Source organism: Mobula hypostoma, chromosome 8 (genome assembly GCF_963921235.1).
Source record: "Mobula hypostoma chromosome 8, sMobHyp1.1, whole genome shotgun sequence".
Lineage (NCBI taxonomy): Eukaryota > Metazoa > Chordata > Chondrichthyes > Myliobatiformes > Myliobatidae > Mobula > Mobula hypostoma.
The window spans coordinates 47,012,691-47,037,247 of NC_086104.1; the positions used below are offsets into that span (position 1 = coordinate 47,012,691).

At 40.2% G+C, this 24,557-nt stretch overlaps 1 protein-coding gene across 1 annotated transcript in view; it reads right to left on the reverse strand.

Annotated features, from left to right (window-relative positions):
• kcnk2a (potassium channel, subfamily K, member 2a) overlaps positions 1–23,997 on the reverse strand; it is a 135,342-nt gene extending 111,345 nt beyond the window's left edge. Inside the window, exons 1-2 of the mRNA XM_063055042.1 lie at positions 23,941–23,997; positions 22,851–23,161 (exon numbers count right to left, since the gene is read on the reverse strand). Coding sequence (XP_062911112.1) covers positions 22,851–23,161; position 23,941 — 312 coding nt within the window. The 5' untranslated portion in view covers positions 23,942–23,997. The remainder of the gene's footprint in view (positions 1–22,850; positions 23,162–23,940) is intronic.
• Positions 23,998–24,557: the final 560 nt, after the last annotated feature.

Here is a 24,557-nt window from a genome sequence, read left to right on the forward strand (position 1 = left end):
GTCCCAGTTCTGTAACTTCTCAATCAGGATTGTGGGATTGATGGTATTAAATACTGAGCTATAGTCGATGAACAACATCCTGACATAGGTAACACACATCAAAGTTGCTGGTGAACGCAGCAGGCCAGGCAGCATCTCTAGGAAGAGGTACAGTCGACGTTTCAGGCCGAGACCCTTCGCCAGGACTAACTGAAGGAAGAGTTAGTAAGAGATTTGGAAGTGGGAGGGGGAGGGGGAGATCCAAAATGATAGGAGAAGACAGGAGGGGGAGGGATGGAGCCAAGAGCTGGATAGGTGATTGGCAAAGGGGATATGAGAGGATCATGGGACAGGAGGCCCGGGGAGAAAGACAAGGCAGGGGGGACCCAGAGGATGGGCAAGGGGTATAGTCAGAGGGACAGAGGGAGAAAAAGGAGAGTGAGAGAAAGAATGTGTGTATAAAAATAAATAACGGATGGGGTACGAGGGGGAGGTGGGGCATTAGTGGAAGTTAGAGAAGTCAATGTTCATGCCATCAGGTTGGAGGCTACCCAAACGGAATATAAAGGTGTTGTTCCTCCAACCTGAGTGTGGCTTCATCTTTACAGTAGAGGAGGCCGTGGATAGACATGTCAGAATGGGAATGGGATTCCCATTCTGACATGTCTATCCATGGCCTCCTCTACTGTAAAGATGAAATCCCATTCCCATTCTGACATGTCTATCCACGGCCTCCTCTACTGTAAAGATGAAGCCACACTCAGGTTGGAGGAACAACACCTTATATTCTGTCTGGGTAGCCTCCAACCTGATGGCATGAACATTGACTTCTCTAACTTCCGCTAATGCCCCACCTCTCCCTCATACCCCATCTGTTATTTATTTTTATACACACATTCTTTCTCTCACTCTCCTTTTTCTCCCTCTGTCCCTGACTATACCCCTTGCCCATCCTTTGGGTCCCCCCCCCCTGACTTTCTCCCCAGGCCTCCTGTCCCATGATCCTCTCGTATCCCCTTTGCCAATCACTTGTCCAGCTCTTGGCTCCATCCCTCCCCCTCCTGTCTTCTCCTATCATTTTGGATCTCCCCCCCACCTCTCACTTTCAAATCTCTTACTAATTCTTCCTTCAGTTAGTCCTGACGAAGGGTCTCGGCCTGAAACGTCGACTGTACCTCTTCCTAGAGATTCTGCCTGGCCTGCTGCGTTCACCAGCAACTTTGATGTGTGTTGCTTGAATTTCCAGCATCTGCAGAATTCCTGTTGTTCCTGACATAGGTGTTTGTATTGTTCAGGTGGTCTAAGGCTGTGTGAAGAGCCATTGAGTTTGTGTCTGCCGTTGACCTATTGTGGCAATAGGCAAGTTGCAGTGGGTCCAGGTCCTTGCTGAGGCAGGAGTTCAGTCTAGTCATGACCAACCTCTCAAAGCATTTCATCACTGCAGATGGGACTGCTACTGAGCAATAGTTATTAAGTCAGCTCACATTATTCTTCTTAGGCACTGGTATAATTTTTGTCTATTTGAAGCAAGTGGGAACTTCCACCTGCAGCAGTGAGAGGTTGAAAGTGTCCTTGAATACTCCAGCCAGTTGGTTGGCACAAGTTTTCAGAGTACTTCCACCTTGCAAGGGTTCATCCTCTTTAAAGCCCGCCTAACATTGGCTTCTGAGACAGAGATCACAGGGTCACTGGGTGCATCAGGGGTCTTCACAGCTGTAGTCATATTGTCCCTTTCAAAGCAGGCATAGAAGGCATTGAGTTCATCTGGTAGTGAAGCATCGCTTTGTAGTAAGTAATGTCTTGCAAATCCTGCCGGAGTTGCCGAGCATCCCACATCCAACCTCGTTCAAAATTGTCTCGTCACCCTTAAAATAGCCCTCTGCAAATCTTACCTGGTTTTCTGGTACAGACCTGGGTCACCAGACTTGAATGCCACAGATCTAGCCTTCAGCAGACAACGTACCTCCTGGTTCATCCATGGCTTTTGGTTTGGGAATGTACAGTAAGTCTTTGTAGGCACACACTCATCCACACAGGTTTTAATGAAGTCGGTAACAACTGCAGCATACTCATCCAGAAAAGAAGATGAATTACGGTCCAGAGCACCAACTCAAAGCAGTCCTGCAAGCCCTCCTGTGTTCCCCTTGTCCATACCTTCTTGGTCCTCACTGCTGGTGCTGCAGTCTTCAGTCTCTGCCTATACTCAGGGAGTAGCGGTACAGCCAGGTGATCAGACTTCCCAAAGTGAAATCCACTTGCTTTCTGAGCAGTGTCTCAGAAAGGCAGCATCCATTTTTAAGGACCCTCAGCACTCAGGGTATGCCCTTTTCTCATTGTTACCATCAGGCAGGAGGTACAGAAGCCTGAAGGCACACACTCAGCAATAAAAGGAACAGCTTCTTCCCCTCTGCCATCTGATTCGTAGATGGACATTGAACCTGTGAACACTACTTCATTTTGCTAATATATTATTTGTTTCTGCACAATTTTTAATCTATGCAATATACATATACTGCAATTTATTTATTTATTCTTTCTATATTATGTATTGCATTGAACTGCTGCTGCTAAATCAACAAGTTTCACGACACATGCTGGTGATAATAAACCCAATTCTGACTCTGAAGAGTGTGCTGGTGTCACATCAACATTGCATGCTGCTTGGCACCATAATTCACTTGCACAGCACACATCTCTCCAGACGTTCACTCCCCTTATTTTAACATGTCCACCAACATGCTATCCAGAAATGTTTCACCCCGTGATATTTAATTTCTTGTCAACTGTTTCCAGCTAACAACTTGTACTTAGTAGAATTTCAAATGAACCAACAGAATTTTTACAAGAGATGTGTAGGTGAATAAATGGAACTGAACATTTGGTATCATCTTGGATTCCATTCAGAACATCCATAAAATTAAGAATGGTGTTAAAATGTACAATAAAATTATTCGTCGTACAATCTGTGATTCAACTCAATATTTCAAATATAAAAATTTCAACACATCCCACCTGCTGGTATGCAACTCCATGCTAAAACTCCAGCCCTCTCCCCAGCAATAAATCTTTCATAGCTTAAGCTGTAAATAGGATGTGCTCTTGCCTGGTCACATAGAAGCACATACAGACAAGTTTTTGAATCATAACACTAATTAGAACTCATTCATTTTAAATCATAGTCAATGCTGGAAATGACTGCTGTACAGATATTCTCAATGGAGGAATTGGATCAAAGCACTTAATTTTAGAAACCCCATAATTTAGTCAGACAATAAGAATTTAATTATTATCATATCTGAAATTGTACATAGCTTTTATCATCCTTGGACCAACATGTCTGTTATTGATATTGTACTGTAGTCTCAGCAGGAGATTTATCTCACTGTGCCCGAGGACAAGCGTTACTTATTCAGTATAACTCAAAACATTTATTATTCTTAATATGTAAACAAGGTTTCTCCAGTTGTGTGATGCAATTTCTGACATTATGTTTGTATTGGTGACAGTGATATAACTGAGTCATGACTCACTGTAATGAAGGTTCTTTCGCTCAAAAAGGCAGCATCCATCACCAAGGACCCCATCGTCCAGGGCATAGCTCTTCTCATTACTAATATCAAAGAAGGAGCACAGGAGCCTGAAGACACACACTCAATGTTTCAGGAACAGCTTTTTCCTCTTCACCGTCAGATTTCTGAATTGATAATGAACCCATGAACACTAACTCATTATGTTTCCCCTCTCTTTTTGCACTACTTAATTTTCTTTTTTATATATACGTTGCAATTTATAGCTTTTATTATGTATTGGAAGAGACTGCTGCCACAAAACAACAAATTCCACAATATATGCCAATGATATTAACTCGATTCTGATTCTCAGAACATCCTCTTTGATATTCATCACTTCAGCTACGGCAGGTTGGAGACACAAGAAGCAGATGCTGGATTCTGCAGTGAAAAAACAATCTCCTGGAAGAAGTATATGTGAGAAGGGATTTTTTTTTTGATCAAGACTACATTAGGACTGAAATTAGGTTGCTTGCCTAATTTCAGAAAAGTCCATTTGACAGACATGCAAAATTCCTTTAGGAACTTAAGTCTAAACAAATAGTTAACTAAAGTCACAATATTATTGGAACCAAATGTGCAGAAAGACAATAATATTGGTAGCCAATACTTTCAAGCATTTGGAACTAGTGACTAAAGACATATCTCTTGCATTAGGATTGACAAATTTAGTTGAATACCACAAATAACTGTTATTCCCAGACAATTCTGAATAATCTTGATACTGAATAATAAGACATGAAAGATACACATTTGGAAACTAAAATATTTCACATTTGAAGAGAGTTCTATTGTTTTTCAATGATTTCAACACTAAAACAAGAGGTATAAAGACACTTTTTGATTACAGCAACAATTCACAAGCAATCATTGCTGGCAGCTTCCTGAATTTTGAGAGAGCAGTTTCCATATTTGTTGTTTGTCAAAATATGTTTGGCAATAGCTGATAACTTTTTGACAGTCTACGGAGACACAAGAAAATCTTAATAGAAAATGTTCATAGAAAACCTAAAATTACATTTATGAAAGTATCAGAATGTCATCTTTTAACTTTTAGTGTAGCATATTTAATATTTCAGTAATATTTGACAATATTGTAAATATGTTGTTTGATTAAGCATTCTTTGTTTATATAATTCATTATGTGTTACATGCAAGTAGCACAGGAATGGCATATATCATTATGCCATCATGTCATATGTGAGCACCTTACTAAAAGAAAAAGTATACAGGTATCCAGACTCCTGTGTTCTTCTTTTCATTCATGTTTTGAGTTACAAAATATAACATAGGTGATGAAGAAGATTTAAAACGAACCCAAGATATCTACTTACCTATTGAAGCACAGCAGGTTTTTCTTCAATAGGGGAGAGAAAGATGGTTCAGTTAAAAAAAATGCCCAGAACCCTTTTCTTTGAAAGCTGAGGGAGACATTCAGATAAAAGGCAGAAAACAGAAAAAACTAACAAGCAACAAATACAGCCACAGCTTCATAAACAGTTGGTACCAGGTGACAACAATAATAAATAAATAAAAGCAGCAAAGGTTGGCTACATCAGAAAGACAGACTTGTTCGATTGCACAAAAAAAAATAACTGGATGTACACTGAATGAATTGAGCAGTATTTTGAAGCAAATTAAATAGCCAATGAAAACCAATTGCTATCATTGGTGAGTGCAATAGGTGGAAAAGCATATAGCTTGCTTGGAAGTTTTACTGCTCCAACCAAACCATCTGAAATGAGCTTTGCTGATATCCATAACGTAATGCAGGAAAGTTTCAAATCAAAAACACTATTGATTACATAATGCTTCAAGTTTCATAAGCGGAATCAAAAGGAAGGGGAGTGCATTTCAGCTTATGTGACTTAATTGAAGAAATTGTCCAAGCATTGTCTGTTCAGTGATGGGCATAATAATGTACTGAAGTATTGCTTAGTTTGTGGAATATTGCAAGTAAGCATTCAAAAAGGGCAGTTGAAATCACTGTACCAATGGAAACAGCAGCCAGAGATGCAACTGAGTTGCAGTGAGGAATGAAAATGAGAGTGAACAAAATTGTAACATCTATACATAAATCACATGATCAAACAAATGTGTTACCATTGTGGCAGTGGTTCACGTGTATCAGATCAACGTAGGTTTAAAGGCAAAACAATGCAACAAAGTTAGACACATACCAAGAGCATGCCCGGCAGACAAAAATAAATGGACTGCACAGGGAAGAGCAAAAGATAAAAATTCTGGTTACTGTTTCAAAAAGAACACTAATATGCATGCTGTTGATTAAAAAAAAACAAATCTGATCATTATGAAAGTGGCACAGTGCTGGTAGCATTAAGATTTACAATGTGAAAACTACGAACGTTTGTAATATGAGACAAGCAATATAGCTCACACCAGAAGTGAAAAATAAATTAATTAAAATGAAATTAGAAACCTGCTCTGCTGTTTCAGTAATTGCATAAAATGAGTTTGAATGGAATTTCAAAAGATACTGAACTGATGCCTGTAGATATCCAACTATGAACTTGTACTGAAGAAAAGGCAACTCCTATGGGAATAACATTTGTAACAGGGAAGTACAACTACATTGGACTTCTAGGTGGTAAAAACAGAATGGCCAGCATTGTGGGGCCAAGATTGGCTGAAACAACAACAACTTGATTGGAAATCCATCCACCATTTGCATGCCACATCCCCTGCAAAAGAGTCAACTGAAATCAAATTAAGAAAGTTACTGGATGATGCCACAGCAGTGTCCAAGGGTGGCATTGGAAAACTCAAACAGAGGGTAAACTAGTGTAAAATGAAACTTCCACACTCAAGTTTTACAAAGCTTATCCAGTTCCTTACACCATCTGTGATAAAGTAGCCAGTGAGCAAGATTGCATAGAGCTGAAGGAATTCTTTCCAAACTTGAGTGGAGCCCACAGGCAATGCCAGTGGTCCAGGTAGTCAAGAATGATGGATCTGTCAGGATCTGTGTTGATTTTAAGGTTACCATCAATCTAGTACTGAAAGTAGATCAACACCCTCTGCCCAGGATAGAGGATATTTTTGCAAACCTTTTCTGGAGGATAACACTTCAAACTGGACATAGCTGAGGCCTACCTACAGCTGGATATGGAAGAAGAGTCCCAAGTGTTGCTCACCCTACACACTCACAAAGGACTACCAGAATTAGGTTTATTATCACCGGCATGTGACGCAAAATTTGTTAACTTAGCAGCAGCAGTTCAATGCAATACATAATCTAGCAGAGAGAAATTATAATAAACAAACAAATAAATCAATTATGTATATTGAATAGATTTTTTAAAAACATGCAAAAACAGAAATACTTTATATTAAAAAAAAAAGTGAAGTAGTGTCCAAGGGTTCAATATCCATTTAGGAATTGGATATCTGTTCCTGAATCACTGTGTGTGCCTTCAGGCTTCTGTACCTCCTACCTGATGGTAACAGTGAGAAAAGGGCATGCCCTGGGTGCTGGAGGTCTTTAATAATAGACACTGCCTTTCTGAGACACCGCTCCCTGAAGGTGTCCTGGGTACTTTGTAGGCTAGTATCCAAGATGGAGCTGACTAAATTCACAACCTTCTGCAGCTTCTTTCGATCCTGTGCAGTAGCCCCTCCATACCAGACAGTGATGCAGCCTGTCAAAATGCTCTCCACAGTACAACTATAGAAGTTTTTGATTGTATTTGTTGACATGCCAAATCTCTTCAAAATCCTAATAAAGTATAGCTGGTGTCTTGTCTTCTTTATAATTATATCAACATGTTGGGACCAGGTTAGATCCTCACTGATCTTGACACCCAGGAACTTGAAGCTGCTCACTCTCTTCTCTTCTGATCCCTCTATGAGGATTGGTATGTGTTCCTTCGTCTTACACTTCCTGAAGTCCACAGTCAGTTCTTTCGTCTTACTGACATTGAGTGCCAGGTTGTTGCTGCAGCCCCATTCCACTAGTTGGCATATCTCACTCCTGTACGCCCTCTCGTCACCACCTGAGATTCTACCAACAATGGTTGTATCATCAGCAAATTTACAGATGGTATTTGAGCTATGTCTAGCCACACAGTCATATGTATATAGAGAGTAGAGCAATGGGTTAAGCACACACTCCTGAGGTGCGCCAGTTATTTTTGGAATAGCATCTGCATCTGCAGTCAGGCAAAAATCTGTGGACCAGGTGCTGCAAGGCTGCCCAGGCAACCAGTGATATGTGTTATCAGTGAAGAGGACAGGAACATCTCCAAAATACCAAGAGAGTGTTAAGAAAATTATGGGCTCACAGTACGATGCAACAAGTGTACATTCTTCAAGCCAAGTATCACTTACTCTGGTTACACTATTGACGCACAAGGATTACACAAGTGTGCTCAGAAAATTCAAGCAGTGGTGGATGCCCCATAGCCAAGGACATGTCACAATTGTGTTGCTTTTTAGGATTTGTAAATTACTACAACAGGTTCCTGCCAAACCTGGTTAATCTGCTTCATGCCTTTAACTTATTACTACAGATCAGAAAGAAATGGCAATAAATAAAACTGTGTGAGATGGCTTTCCAAAAGGCAAAGTAAATGGTGATGGCAGACACTGTACTCACACATTATGTTCCACATCATCCAGTGAATCTTGCCTGTGATGCCTTGCCTTTGGTATAGGGGCAGCCATGTCACATGTTATGAATGATGAAGGTGAATGCCCCATAGACCTTGCATCAAATTCCCTTGCCTCGGCAGAGAACATTTACACACTGATTGACAGAGTGGCCTTGAGTCATCTGTGTATAATATTATGGCATTAAACATTTCAATCTGTACTTGTATACCTTATTACTGATCATCCTCATTACCCACGTTTACCCTAATTACTGATCATCAGCTACTAGTGTCCATTTTCATTCCACAGAAGGGTGTTCCGCCAACACGAATGCAGAGATGGGCTCTGTTTCGTACAGGACACCATTACAGGATCGAATTCAGGAGGGCAACTCATCATGGGTATGCTGATGGATTGTCCCATTTGCCCTCGGAAAAGGAAATACCTGAAAAAAATTACAGAAGAGGAAACTCTTCTTGACATATTCTCCATAATGCAAATCAGAAGTCTCCCTATTATGGCAGAGCTGATCCAAAGGGAAAGCGGAAAAGTCCCCACACTGTCTTAGGTGTACATCGCAACTCAAAATGACAGGAATGTGCAGCAGAAATTCCAGTACTCCTATTTTTACCAGTGCCAGAATGAACTTACCCTTGACAAGGGATGCCTTGTGTAGGCATTGTGACTTGTTGTACTATCCAAGCTGAGAACTAAAATGTTGGAGGAGATACATGCTGGTCACCTAGGTGTGGTCAAAATGAAAGTGTTGACTGGTCAGGGACACAGACACACACACACACACACACACATAACGTGTAACGAATGGTGTCAGTACAGCAATGGCACACATGATTACTCCACCACCTCACATGTGAGCACTTCGCTAAGTGAAAAATCAAGTATACAAATATCTCGGCTCCTGTGTTTTTCATTTGATTAGTGTCTGGAGTTACAAAACATAACAACAAGTATGAATCTCTTTGAGCAATTTATGGTCAGATTTCTAATTAAGGCACTTCATTGGATTAAATTATTCACAAGGACTAAATTCACAAATCAATTACAGTTACCCAACAAAATCTGCTACTCGTCATTAATTGTTCATTTATTTTGCTTGCAATTGAATTTCCATGCCAATTTGGTTAACTTTAGTATTTCCATACATGTTAGTAAAGAAATTATATACAGTATCTCACTTAAGAGATTGAATGGTGATATTCAATATTATAAACATAATAACAGGAGATTATGCAGGTGCTGGAAATCTAGAGAAACACTCTGTAGAGTGGATGAGGAGAGGATGTTTCTTATGATGGGAGAGTCTTGTACCAGAAGGTACAGCCTCAGAATAGAGGGATGTCCATTTAGAAAGAAGATGAGAAGGAATTTCTTCAGCCAAGGAGTGGTAAATCTGTGGAATTTGTTGCCACAGGTGGTTGTGTAGGCCAAGTCATTGGGTATATTTAAGGCAAAGGTTGATAGGTTCTCAATTAGTCAGGACATAAAGGATTACGGGGAGAAGGCACGATGGGACTGAGAGGAAATGGTTCAGCCACGAGGAAGTGGCAGAGCAGACTTGATGGGCCAAATGGCCTAATTCTGCTCCTACATCTTATGGTCTTTTCTATAAAGACAAATAAACAGTCGACTTTTTGGGCCAAAAAGGAGAAAGGAGCTTGAATAAAGAGGTAAGGGGAGTGGAAAGAATACAAGCTGGCAGGTAATATGTGAAACCAGGCAAGGCACTGGGGTATGAAGTAACAAGCCTGTAAGTGATTACTGGTAAAGATAAAGCACGATCAACCCCCAAACTGCAACTGCACTCTATCAGTTACAATTGTGTGATTCTCTTTGGAACAATTGAGTATAACACTGATTATTGCTAAAAGATCAACACGCACCAAGTCCAGTTCCCTTTTTTATATTTGCTTCCAGCAGAGCAAGTACTCAAATTTAAAATTCTCAATTGCAAGTTCACTCTTTGACTTCCCTTCCTCCTTCCTCGAACTGTATCTCCAAGTGATCTATGCATCTCCAATTTTAGTCTCAAGTACATCCAAAACTCCCTCCATCCTCTTGACATACTTTCAGTTACCGCAGTCTTTAAATACAAATAAGAGGAAATCTGCAGATGCTGGAAATTCAAGCAACACACATCAAAGTTGCTGGTGAACGCAGCAGTCCTCCCTCAATCCTTCCTGGTCCTTAAAACTCACATTTTTGACCAATGAATATCAAAATAAGGGACCTGATCCACTTAAAAGCAAATAAGTCTGCTTCATTTTGTCAATTTTTACACATCTAATTGGGCAGGAGCAGGGAATAATGAAATACAGGCTGAAGTCCACAACTCCAGCTCTGTACTAACTCTGGAATTCCTATAACAATGCCCAATAAGGTAGCCAGAGTTCTTCAGACTTCCTAGCTTGGAAAGTTAGAGCAGACACAAGTCCAGCGAATCCATAAGACTGACTCGAGAAGGTACAGTTGCTGAAGAAGGATGTTAACTTACATTTTATTTGATTTAATTCACTTGATTTCAAAATGTTTTAAATGCATGAAAGCATTTAAGTGTTTTAATTTTGTACTAATGAATAATGTTAAGTATTTTAAAGGTGTTTATCATTTTTCAGTATTGCTTGTGTATTTTTAGACGTCAAAAGCATTTAATTTAAACCACTGCCAGAAAGCATGGAGCAGGGCCTGACTGTATGCCAAAAGCATTGTGGGAGGTGAAACTCTCACACAAATTTAGATAGCACCTAAGCACTAGCATCTCAACAGAAGTCCATGTTCAACTGCATACCGCAAGAGCGTGTCCAAATACTTGTGACCAACTAGTTTCTGGTGGCTCCACTGGTACTTCCATCCAAGCTCCTACCATTGCTCCCTCCTTTGACTGAGTGTCAATTTATCTGACTACAATCCAATGAAGAACCTTATGACATTTCACTATATAAAAAGGTGGTAAATCAGATGTACACTTACCTCATAAATGCATTCTGGCATTTATAAAAACAAAGCTTTAAAAAGCCAAATATAGATTTTAAATTTCAAGAACATCAAAATTTATACTCAGAATTTCACTTCAACAACTAAATCATGAACAAGTTCTGCCTTTGTATATCGTCCATTTTCACTGCTTCGTGGCATACTGGATGCATCTCACTAGTTCCTGTGTGTTGCAGCAGAAATCTTATCTTTTCATTAGAAAAATGATGCAATCTCAAACATTAACTATGAGTTTGTATCCATTCACTAATAAATTAAGGAAACAATAAGACCGCTTGAAAACAGAAAAGCAAGTCTGTAAACTTTCTCAGCTTAATAGCTAAATAATAACAGAGATCATTTACACAACAGCTATACAGGAACCCTGGTTCATGAATGACATTACTGAAATATTAAATACACAACAGTTATGTTTGAGTAATACTGTAAATATATTGTTTAAGCTTTGTTTATTGTTTGCACAGTTCATTACGGGTTATACAGTGCCTATAAAATATATTCACCCCCCAACCCCCCACCCCGTTTTCATGTTTTATTGTTTTACAACATTGAATCACAGTGGATTTAATTCGGCTTTTTTGACACTGATCAACAGGAAAGACTCTTTTGTGTTAGAGTGAAAACAAATTTCTGCAAATTGGTCTAAATTTATTAAACATGAAATAATTGATTGCATAATTACTCACTCCCTTCCAGTAAGTATTTAGCAAATGCAACTTTGGCAGCAATTACAGCCTTGAGTCTGTGTGGAAAGGCCTCTGTCAACTTTGTACATCTGGACACTGCAATTTTTCCCCATTCTTCTTTACAAAACTGTTCAAACACTGTCCAATTGCATGGGGATCGTGAGAGAACAGTCCTTCAAGTACAGGCACAAGTTCTCAATTGGATTGAGGTCTGGACTCTGACTTGGCCACTCCAGGACATGAACTTTGTTGTTTTTAAGCCATTCCTGTGTTGTTTTGGCTTTATGCTGGGGTCATCATCTTGCTGGAAAACAAACCTTCTCCCAAGTCACAGCAAGCACTGTGAGGGTCATGTTTCTTGACTTCTCCAGTGTGTTCAACACCATCCGCCCTGCTCTGCTGGGGGAGAAGCTGACAGCGATGCAGGTGAATACTTCCCTGGTATCATGGATTCTTGATTACCTGACTGGCAGACCACAGTACGTGTGCTTGCAACACTGTGTCCGACAGAGTGATCAGCAGCACTGGGGCTCCACAGGGGACTGTCTTGTCTCCCTTTCTCTTCACCATTTACACCTCAGACTTCAACTACTGCACAGAGTCTTGTCATCTTCAGAAGCTTTCCGATGACTCTGCCATAGTTGGATGCATCAGCAAGGGAGAGGAGGCTGAGTACAGGGCTATGGTAGGAAACTTCGTCACATGGTGTAAGCAGAATTATCTGCAGCTTAATGTGAAAAAGACTAAGGAGCTGGTGGTAGACCTGAGGAGAGCTAAGGTACCGGTGACTCCTCTTTCCATCCATGGAGTCAGTGTGGACATGGTGGAGGATTACAAATACCTGGGGATACGAATTGACAATAAACTGGACTGGTCAAAGAACACTGAGGCTGTCTACAAGAAGGGTCAGAGCCGTCTCTATTTCCTGACAAGACTGAGGTCCTTTAACATCTGCCGGACGATGCTGAGGATGTTCTACGAGTCTGTGGTGGCCAGTGCTATCATGTTTGCTGTTGTGTGCTGGGGCAGCAGGCTGAGGGTGGCAGACACCAACAGAATCAACAAACTCATTCATAAGGCCAGTGATGTTGTGGGGATGGAACTGGACTCTCTCACGGTGGTGTCTGAAAAGAGGATGCTGTCTAAGTTGCATGCCATCTTGGACAATGTCTCCTATCCACTACATAATGTACTGGGTCGGCACAGGAGTACATTCAGCCAGAGACTCATTCCACTGAGATGCAACGCAGAGCGTCATAGGAAGTCATTCCTGCTTGTGGCCATCAAACTTTACAACTCCTCCCTTGGAGGGGCAGATATCCTGAGCCAATAGGCTGGTCCTGGACTTATTTAATAATTTACTAGCATAATTTACATATTACTATTTAACTATTTATGGTTCTATTACTATTTATTATTTATGGAGCAACTGAACGAAAACCAATTTCCCCCGGGATTAATAAAGTATGACTATGACTATGACTATTCTCCAGCAGATGGCATCTGATTTTCCTCCAGTATTTCCCTGTATTTTGATACATCCATTTTACCCACTACCTTCACAAGCCTTCCAAAGTCTGCTGTAGTGAAGCATCCCCACAGCAGGATGCAGCCACCATCACGCTTCACAGTAGGCATGGCGTGTTTTTGATGATGTGTGGTGCTTAGCTTTAGTCTGATGGCCATAAAGCTCAATTTTGGATTTATCAGACCACAGAATCTACTTCCAGCTGACTTCAGAGTCTCCCACACGCCTTCTAGCAAACTCTAGCCAAGATTTCATGTGAGTATTTTGCAACAGTGGCTTTCTCTTTGCCACTCTCCTATAAAGCTGCTACTGGTGAAGCACCCGGGCAACAGTTATTCTATATGCAGTCTCTGCAGCTTGTAGCAACTGAAGCTTGTAACTCCTCTGCAGTTGCCAAAGTCTCTTGGTGGCCTCCCTTAGTAGTCCCCTTCTTGCACAGTCACTCAGATTTTGAGGCAGGCTGCTCAAGGCAGATTTACAGCTGTGCCATATGCTTCCCATTTCTTGATGATTGACTTAACTGTACTCCAGGGATATTCAGCATCTTAGAATTTTTCTTGTATCCATTCCTGACTTTCGCTTTTCAATAACCTTTTCACAGAGTTACTTGGCTACATCTTCATGATGTAGTTTTTGCCAGGATACGGACTCACCAGCTTTTGGACCTTCCAGATACAGGTGTGTATTTACTACAATCAATTGAAACACCTTGAATGCATACAGCTCTCCAAAAACAGATCTTCGTTTAACTAATAATGTGATTCCTAAAACCAATTAGCTGCACCAGTGATGATTTGGTGTGACCTATTAAAGGGGATAAATACTTATGCAATCAATTATTTTGTGTTTTATATTTGTAATTAATTTAGATCACTTTGTAGAGATCTGTTTTTACTCCCATGCAAAAGTGTTGTTTTCTGTTGATCAGTGTTAAAAGAAGCCACATTAAATCCACTACGATTCAATGTTGTAAATCAATAAAACATGAAAACCTTTAAGGGGAGTGAATACTTTTTATAGTCACTGTACGTAAAAGTACATGAATGGCATACGTCATCACACCAGCACATCATTGTTAGAGGTTTAACTGCTCCAAACAAATCAGTCAAAATGAACTTTGCTGACATCATTAAAGCAATGCAGGAATATTTAGAACTGAAGCCATTGTTGACTGCAGAATGCCTTAGGGTTCATAAGCAGAATTAATCTGAAGGAAACTTCATTCAATGTACGTTGCTGAATTGAAGAAATTGTCTGAGCATTGTCCGTTCAATGATGGGCTTTATGATGCACTGAGAGATTGTTTAGTTTGTGGAATCTTACAAGAAAGCATTCAAAAATAATTCCTAACTGAAACACAACTCACATTAAAAAGAGCAGTTGAAATTGCTTTATCATAGGAAATAGCAGACAAAGATGCAGCTCAGTCACTGTTAGCAATGAAAGAGAGAGTGAACAAAATTTTAGTGTCAAAAACAGAAACCTGACTGACCAAAATTGTGCACCACTGTAGCTGGGGCTCACATACATCAGACCAATGCAGATTTAAAGGTGAAACTTGCAGAAAATGCAACAAAGTAGGATACATATAAACAGCATATCAGGAAGACAAAAATAAATAGACTGCACAGAGAAGAGAAAAAGTCACATTACAGTTTCAAAAAGTGCATTAATCTGCTGATTAAGCACTAATTTGCTGATGAAGCACTTGATAATTGGTGAGAGTGACAGAGGACTGGGTAGCCTTGAGATTTACATGAAAACTAACGTGAGACAAGCAATATGGCTTACAACAGGAATGAATGACAAATGAATTGTTTCAGTCATTCCACAAAATGAATTTGAACGGCGTTTCAGAGACATTGAACTGAAGCCTGCCGATATCCAGTTGAGAATTTATACTGAAAAATATAACACCTATGGGAATGACAATCACAAAAGTGAAATACAACAACCAGTGAGCCACATTGGGCTTGTATGTGGTAAAAGCAGGAGGGCCAGCATTGTGAGTGTATGAGATAACTACAGTGATTGAAGAATTGCATGCCACATCCCTGCAATAAAGCCAACTGGAAGTGAATTAAGGAATGTACTGGATGATGCCACAGCAGTGTTTCAGGATGGCATTGGAAAACTCAAACAAATCAAGGGTAAGAGAGTGTTCAATGAGAATGCCACACCCAAGTTTTACAAAGCCCGTCTGGTTCCTTATAGTATTAATGATAGAGTAGCCAGTGAACTAGATCCCATGGAGGCTGAAAGAATTCTTTCCAAGGTTGAGTGCAGCTCATGGGCAATGCCAGTGGTCCCAGTAAGGATGGATCTGTCAGGATCTGCTGTGATTTTAAAGTCACCATTAACCTAGTACCGAAATCTGGTCAAAATACCCTCTGCCCTGGATAGAGGACATCTTTGCAAACCTTTCTGGAGGAAAACTCTTCAACAAAGTGGACTTTGCTGAGGCCTACCTACAGGTGCAGATGGAAGAAGAGTCACCATACACACTCACAAAGGTCTTTATAGCTAGAGTAGGCTTATTTCTGGAGTAGCATCCACACCTGCACTCTGGCATAAAGCCACATTTGGACCAGGTACTGCAAGGCTGCCCAAGCACTCAGTGTTACCTGGATGACATCATTGTTTGCTGGTGAGAATGAGAAGAAACATCTCCAAAATCTCAAGGAAGAGTTATAAAGCTAATAAGATTATGGGCTCAGAATATGACACAACCAGTGTGAATTCTTTTGACCATTTTACTGTGGTCTCATTATTGACGCACAAGGATTACACAAGTGTGCTGAGAAAATTCAAGCAGTGATGAATGCCACAAGGCCGAAGGACATTTCACAGCCACGGTCTTTTTTAGGATTTGTCAATTACTATAACAGATTCCTGCCAAACCTGGCTACTGTGCTCCATCCCTTGAACTCAATATTACAGATTGGGAAGAAATGGCAACAGACAAGGCAGTGTGAGGTGGCTTTCGAAAAGGCAAAGTAAATGGTGGTATCAGACACTGTACTCACATATTATGATTCGCATCGTCCAGTGAAGTTCGGCTGTGTTGCCTCAGCTTATGTATTAGGTGCAGTCATGTCACATGTATACAAGCGATGGAAGTGAATGCCCCACAGCCTTTGTATCACATACCAGTACTGCTGCAGGGAAAAATTATGCACAGATTGGGAGAGAAGCCTTGGGTCTGGTTTGCGGCGTGAAATGTTTCAACTCATACTCATATGGGAGAGAGTTCACCTTTATTACTGATCATCAACCACTAGTGCCCATTTTCAATACTCAAAGGTTGCTCCCTTCACAGCAGCAGCATGAATGTAGAGATGGGCTCTGTTCCTTGGAGGACACAGTTACAAGATTGATTTCAAGAGGACAACTAATCATGGAAATGCTGATGGATCATCCCATTTACCTTTGGAAAACTCATTTTGATTTTGAGGACACTCTTGTTGATGCGTTCTCTCCAATGCAAATTGAATGTTACCCTATTACAGCAGAGACGATCCAAAGAGAAACTAGAAAAGACCCCACACTACATGGCAATCCAAAATGGCTGGAATGGGCAGCTGAAATCCAAGTTCCCCCATTCTGAGCTAAATTTCAAATCACATATTAACCATATTATTAAGACTGTGCTCATTCATTTAAGGAACATTGCAGGAATTTGATTTCTTATTAACATCTCAAGATGCAGAAAAAATTATGCATGTTTTTGGTTTTCGGCTGATGAGATTATTGTCATTTATTGTTTTCACGACTGTCTAAGAAAGATATAAATCAGCTGCAGCTTGTTCAAAATGCAGCAGCAAGAATTTTACCCAAAAATAAAAGAAAATATGAGCACATTCTGTCAGTTTTGCCATTATTACACTGGCTGCCTGTGTCCTTTAAGATCAATTTTAAAATACTCTTAATTATATACAAGGCTCTGAACAATCTAGCTCCTCTGTATATTTTGGAGTGTCTGTCCCCTTACATTCCTAACTGTATTCTTATACCTACAAATATTGTTTTGTTTACTGATGCTAGAGCCAAGCATACAAGAACTGATGATGCGGCCTTTTGTTCTTGTGTACCAATAATCTGGAATACTCTACTGACAGGTACACCAGGCAGATACTGTGGAATGCTTGAAAACCTTTCTAAAAACCTACTTTTTAAAAAATTTATCTTGTTTATAGGATTACTTAATGCCTGTTGACATTGACTACATTTATATAATTTGGTATATTCGATTATATTTTATTCTATACAATTTTTGTCCTAAGATTCTTAATTTTCTCTTGTATTTTTATGACCATGTTGATTTATCTTTACGATCTATGTAAAGCACTCTGAGCCTGCATTTTACTTTATCAAAACGTTCCATATAAATAAAATTTTCTTATTATTCATATCAGCACAGGGATGAACATGCCCTTGCTGGAGATTGCCTTATGTGGGGATGGGGATGAGGATGGAGATGGAGAGGTTTTGTATCATCCAAGCTGAGAGCAAAGGTGTTGGAGGACCTACATGTGAGTTATCTAGGCATGATTGAAGCAAAAGTACTGGCTCGAAGCTTTGTCTGGTGGTCTGGGATAAAGCAGCAGATCAAGCAGCTTGCCATGCACTGTTCAGGATGCCAGTTAATCCAGAAGAAAGGTATTCGGAGCTGTCAGAACCATTTCCTGCCATTCCAAAGTCAACTCCTCCAACCACCATGGAGGAGGCCCCAAACCCAAGATTGTTTCGCAGCCACAAGTCTCACCTGCCAAGTAAGGTGACCTCGCAAACACGAGGATTTCTGCAGATGCTGGTGAATGCAGCAGGCCAGGCAGCATCTCTAGGAAGAGGTACAGTCGACGTTTCGGGCCGAGGCCCTTCGTCAGGACTAACTGAAAGAAGAGCTAGTAAGAGATTTGAAAGTGGGAGTGGGAGAGGGAGGGGGAGATCCAAAATGACAGGAGAAGACAGGAGGGGGAGGGATGGAGCCAAGAGCTGGACGGTTGATTGGCAAAAGGGAAATGAGAGGATCATGGGACAGGAGGCCTAGGGAGAAAGAAAAGGGGGAGGGGGGAGAAAACCCAGAGGATGGGCAAGGGGTATAGTGAGAGGGACAGAGGGAGAAAAAGGAGAGAGAGAGAGAGAACGAATGTGTATATATAAATAAATAACGGATGGGGTACGAGGGGGAGGTGGGGCATTAGCAGAAGTTAGAGAAGTCAATGTTCATGCCATCAGGTTGAAGGCTACCCAGACGGAATATAAGGTCATCTACTGTAAAGAGGAAGCCACACTCAGGTTGGAGGAACAACACCTTATATTCCGTCTGAGTAGCCTCCTACCGGCAATTAAATATTTAGGCCTGAATGGAAGAATTTAAAATTTACTATGCTGTGGATATCTATACGGTATCACACCACCAGATCTTAATGTGAGCATATCACTAAAGTAAGAACAAAACTAAGACATGTATTCTCATCTCCATGTGTTTGCCTGCAATTAGTTTTAGAGTTACAAAACATAACAATAAATTACAAAAATCCAATTTTATGCAATTTCTCTGATACATAGTAAAGCATTTTTCAAGTTAGTCATAATAATAAAAATCAAAAATAATGTTTCATGGTATTCATTAATGACTGGATGATATACAATATATTTCATTAGTTTTATGGTGACTATTTAATGAATTATAGCAAGTATGTAGAACTATATGATATGAGCAATTATTGAAAACAGACTGTTCAAACTTCCAGAGAAGATGGCTTCTGAACAGTCCTCTACTGTGGAACTCTTTTGTAATCCATGAACTGCTGGTACTCAAGGTGCCATACTACTTCTGTTAAGGTAATATCACTTTTAAAATATTTGGCTTGAGTTGCTCTTCAAGCCAAGATAAGGATCTCACTCTGGAGTGAGTATTTGTAAATCATGGTAACTGGGATCAAAAGCTGGTCAGCAAAGAAGGCACACATCCCAAAACATAAAGGTACACTGGATGCTTTAGCATACAAAGTGATAAAGCCTGATGCAATGTCCACAGTTGCTTGAGTTTCAAACCATTGTATGAAATGTTCTCAAAGCAAGCTCAATAGCTTTCCATCCCTGAAGGCAATCAAGAAATAGTGTATAGGAACACCAGTTTTGCAAAATGATCAATGGTCAAGTATAAATGAGTACAAAAATGACAGAAGAAGAAGCAAATTTCATTATTTTGATATATGTGACTCAATTTGTATCTGTTTCTCTTTGGTAGCAAAACCAACAGTCAGACAGTGACAAAAAGGTCAATGATGCTAAACTTTATGGATCATTCACACAAAGTAATCTCCAAAGAACTGCTCTGAGAACCCTGACAGATGAAAGTGCCAGGGCTGGTACCTGCATTATCATTCTCCACTTGCAGCTCCTTTTCCTGTTCAGCGCTTATTCCTGTTACACAAGTATGTACAGTATAGCTGTTTCCTCAAGATGGCAAACTTCTGGACCTGAAGTGGCCTATGGCTAAATCTCCTTATCCAGTAAAATTATTGCAATGCTTCTTCTGACTGCACAAGCTGGTGAAAGTCTAATTTTGCAGGTGGGAGTGAATTGGGGGCAGAGAGTGTCAAGATGAATGAGATGGGTTGATTCCAACCTCCGAGACTGGGTGGGTAGAGGTAAAATGATTAAATATCTGTTAGCAGCTTCCGAAAATTTCAAAGAACTGATTCTATATTTGCTGCATGTCAAAACATACTCAGCAGTAGCCAATTCATCTTTGACAATTTAAAACATTACTTTCCTAACCTTACATCTCTACCTCACTCCTTCCTGTTAAAATGCTGCTAAGCAGCTAACTCTATGACCAAGCCACCCACCGGCACCACAGTAGACGAGCAGTTAGTGTGACACTATTATAACTCAGGCTGTACGAGTTCGCAGTTCAATTCCGGTACTGTTCTGTGCGAAGTCCCCGTGGAATGCACAGGTTTTCCCCAGAGTACTGTAGTCCAGTTTCCTCCCACAGTCCTGGGTAGGTTAATTAGTCCTTGTAAATGGTCCCATGATTAGGTTAGGGTTAATCGGGATTGTGGGGTTGCTGGGGCAGTGTGGCCTACTCGGCGCAGTATCACAAAATAAATAAATATGATAATATCACCAGCAGTTTTTGTGCTAACGTTTTGTTACTTATTCTGTAAAACACGAGAAATTACTAGGATAAATGCACTATACAAGTTCAAGCTTTTATTCTAACAACCTTAGACAAAGTAGAAGTAGCACTGGGTGGACACAGTCCGCCAACAACAGGCAGCATTGGAAGAACAATTGAAAGAGAAAGGGATTCAAAGGGAGGAGAGAAAAGTGAAAAGTTAGTGGCCGAGATAAAGACTGAATGAAAAGGAAGTGGAGAAAGTTTTTAGGAGAAAGAGGACTAAGGGAGAAAAGAGACTGGGAGAGAAGGGAATGAGAAAGGCAAGAATATTTACATCTGCTTTTGGGATGATTGCAGTCAGTGCATTTGAGTGCACATAATTTTGGGCAAGTAGCTGCACTAGTACATGTTTGATCTATGAAACAAAGTCTTGTTTCCACTGTCTTGAACCTCCTCACATTCAAACCAAGATGTTCCTCTATCAAGCCCATGTGCAGTTCTACATTAAAAGTATTCCCTCATAGGACTCTTTCAATAATCAGAACAAAAGTCAGCACTTACAGAACTGCATCAGCAAAATAACTGAACATTGCTCAAATCTCATACCTCAGATGTTTCGACACTGTTGCACCATGAATAAGGCAAAAAATGCTGTAGAGAATAATTTTGTGATCAAGGTGGTTTGTACATCTTGAAAGAAACCTGGAAGATGACCACTGTCTTCATGGCATAGATTTCATATGACCTAATTTATCCACACAAACCAGTGAGCAGCCTCTAATACTAATCTCACATCTTGGTCCATAGCCCTCCGTGCCTCAGCAATTCAAATGCTCATTTACAAACTTCTTAAATGCTATCAGTGATCCAACTTCAGCCACTTTCTCAAATGGTGCATTCCAGGTACTTACCACACATAGAATGAAGTTGTTCCCCTCATATCCATGCTAAATGTTATCCCTCCAACCCAACTCCTTTAGAGTTACCTACCTTGGATACGAGGCATGCTTCTTCCAGTCTGCTCCATTTACATCCCTCGTAAGTTTTATATATATGCCTCAATCTTAGTCCTTCGTAATTTTCTTTCTTCCGAGGAAAACAGATCACAATTTTCCAGACTGTCCTCATAACCGAGCAACTCCATCCCAACCACCTTGTATGGTCCTTTTTTAACCTGAAAAAGCCTTTGACACTGGAGGGCTATGGGTAACCCCAGGTAATTTCTAAAGTAAGTACATGTTCGGCACAGCATTGTGGGCCGAGGGGCCTGTATTGTGCTGTGTTTCTATGAAAAGGCATTTAAAAGAATCCTTAACAGTGCTGCCCTGAAAAGCTCATACAAAACGACGTGCAAACTACAATCCCAACCTCACTACAAAGTGGAATTGTGTCTATATTCCTCCATTTGTCTTGATATTCCTCACTTCCAACATACTTCCCAAAGGAGTGGGCTTAACCTAATTCATGTCCAGGTTCAACCTGCAGCATTCCTGTTTCATAACCAAGTTCATTCCAACCTCAGTCATCAATTTACTGTATGCTGAAAATGCCCCAAAACATCATTGGCTCCTTTACTGATATGCATAAGTATTGTCCTTACACTAAATATCCAGAAGACAAGGGCTGTCTACCAACCTATTGCCACATTGTTATTCCCTGATAATCAGCAGGATCACTTTCCATTTCTCAGGAGCTTTCTCTCAGTAAAGACTGATATCATGATGAGCTACCTTCAAGACTCCAGCACAGTCTTCATCTGACTGACAGAACTTGCTCCATTAGACAGACCATATTATCTGGACACTCAACTCACCCAAGTTATACCATAGAAAAAGATTCCCACAAAATCACAGCAAATGGTTCAAACATCTGCAAAGTCTCTTTGGTAAAGTGTAACACTGTCACTGACTGCTGGGAATTTCCAGCCCACAACTGCTCACAGTGGAGAAGGAGATTCAGACAAGACATTGAGGAACGCAGATCCCCTATGACACCAATCGGAGAAGACCAATCAGAAGCAACAGGTGAACACAGCATCCCAAACTACCCACCCACCTGAGGCAACACTTACAGCCCCACCTGAGACAAAGTTTGTGAATCCCGTCTAGGATTCTTCTGTCACTTCAAAACTGGAAACAAATTAAGGCATCTTCCACCTCCAGATGCTTCCAAGGAAGACAACGCAATGTAGTGTATGTTCATCCAAGAGCTCAAAAGCTCTGTCGCTGTTCAATTATTGCAAGTTTTGTTTACGCTTAGTTCTGCTTATACAGCCTGTCGTGTAAACCATTAATCAATATGGAGGTAATGAGAAAAGGTTTTTTTTTTACCTGAATCAATAATTCTAGCTCCAGAGAATTGACACACATGTGCTTTTCCAGAAACTCCAATTTCTGCATAATAATCGCAGTCTTCTGGGAGCTTTCTGTAGGCTGTTCAAGCGCTCGAAACACTGTGGCGCCGATTATCAAATAAAGCACCACTACCAGAAAATATACTGAAGCGGTTTTCCATTTCATCACACTGGGATTCAGGTCGCTGTCATCTCCTGAACTTAAAACTGTCGGCTTTGCAGAAAAGGACAATCTTGGTTTAGCATTCTGGGTTGCAGATTTGGGGTCTAGTAAATCGGGCGCTGCCACTGGGGAAAATCAAACATGAATAAATCTTTTCACTATCAACCAGATTAAATCGGGTTTATAAATTAACAGTTTTCTATGCTACATCCTTAATTTACCCCATATTGTAAGTTAAATGTAAAATAAATATCTACAGTATGATAAGCGGCAAACGTCATAATTCAAAATTGATGGTGCAACTGAATTAGCTTTAAACATATTGAACAGATCAGGAGTCGTAACTGAGGGATATTGCTGTTATAATCATGGATGGACTTCGTCCCAACAATTGTTTGGGGTGCATTTTTCTTTGTTATTAAAAAGAATCCTTACTGCATTCATTCTGACAATGTGGGTCTCACGCAAGTCTTTTTTAAGTTCCTGCCAGAGAAAACGCATGTATTTGAATTCAAATGCTGAAAATACATCGTGTAATTGTTAAAATAAGTTATTAATCATGACATATCATACGTTAATATGAAATCATTGATAAATATGCGTCTTGAGATAAATCCAGAATTAATTACGCTGAGCTCATTAAGAGTACCTTGGTCAGGTATTGTTCATTAGAGATCTCGAACATTTGCGGAGCTCTCAGCTGCGAACAAATGTATCTCCCAAAAAATGTTTCATATCCGGACAGTAGCTTTCCTTTGAAGCCGACTTAAGCATAGCCTGATAAAATATGCATCTCAGCAAAACCTTGCTCAGCATTAATTCCAGAATGACAATAGAAACAGACCCCTTTTAAAAATGTATTTAGTAACGTGAAGAGATATTCGCGGAGCTGACTGGTACTTACTTCTGGTACGAAGAATTCGCCTTATTTTCTTATATTAGCATTCTTTTGTTTGCCCATTGTCAGGGAAAGAGTCGAACATTTAGGAGTGGATGTCGTGCCCACATGGTTCATACGTGTTCATTCTGGTCGAAATGCACAGCGCTCGCGCTCTCTCTCTCGCCGAACATCTCACGCGCACACGCTCATATATACTCACACCTCGCTTCATTTAAAGGATCCACGCCCGTTAGGATCATTGTCCCATATCCAGTAGATCGTCGTGCTTTCTACCGTGCGATTAATCAAAAAAAAAATGCGACGATGACTACAGATGGAAAGGGAAACAGGCCACCGACGAAAATAATTAATTACACGCACTAGCAATAAACACGATTCGCTATTGAACTTTCTGGATTACAAACATCAAATGACAAAACGGTCGTGATTATTATTTAACTGGCCAATCTATGTTAACCTTTAATAACCTATTCGCAGGACATCTCTTCAAATATTTCTATGCTTTTCTATCATTTTGTGTTCAAAAATTATTTCATTATATACAGACTACAATTGGTAATAACCCATTTATATTCATTGGGAGCGTATAGATGTCATAAGTATTTACAAAACTGACATAG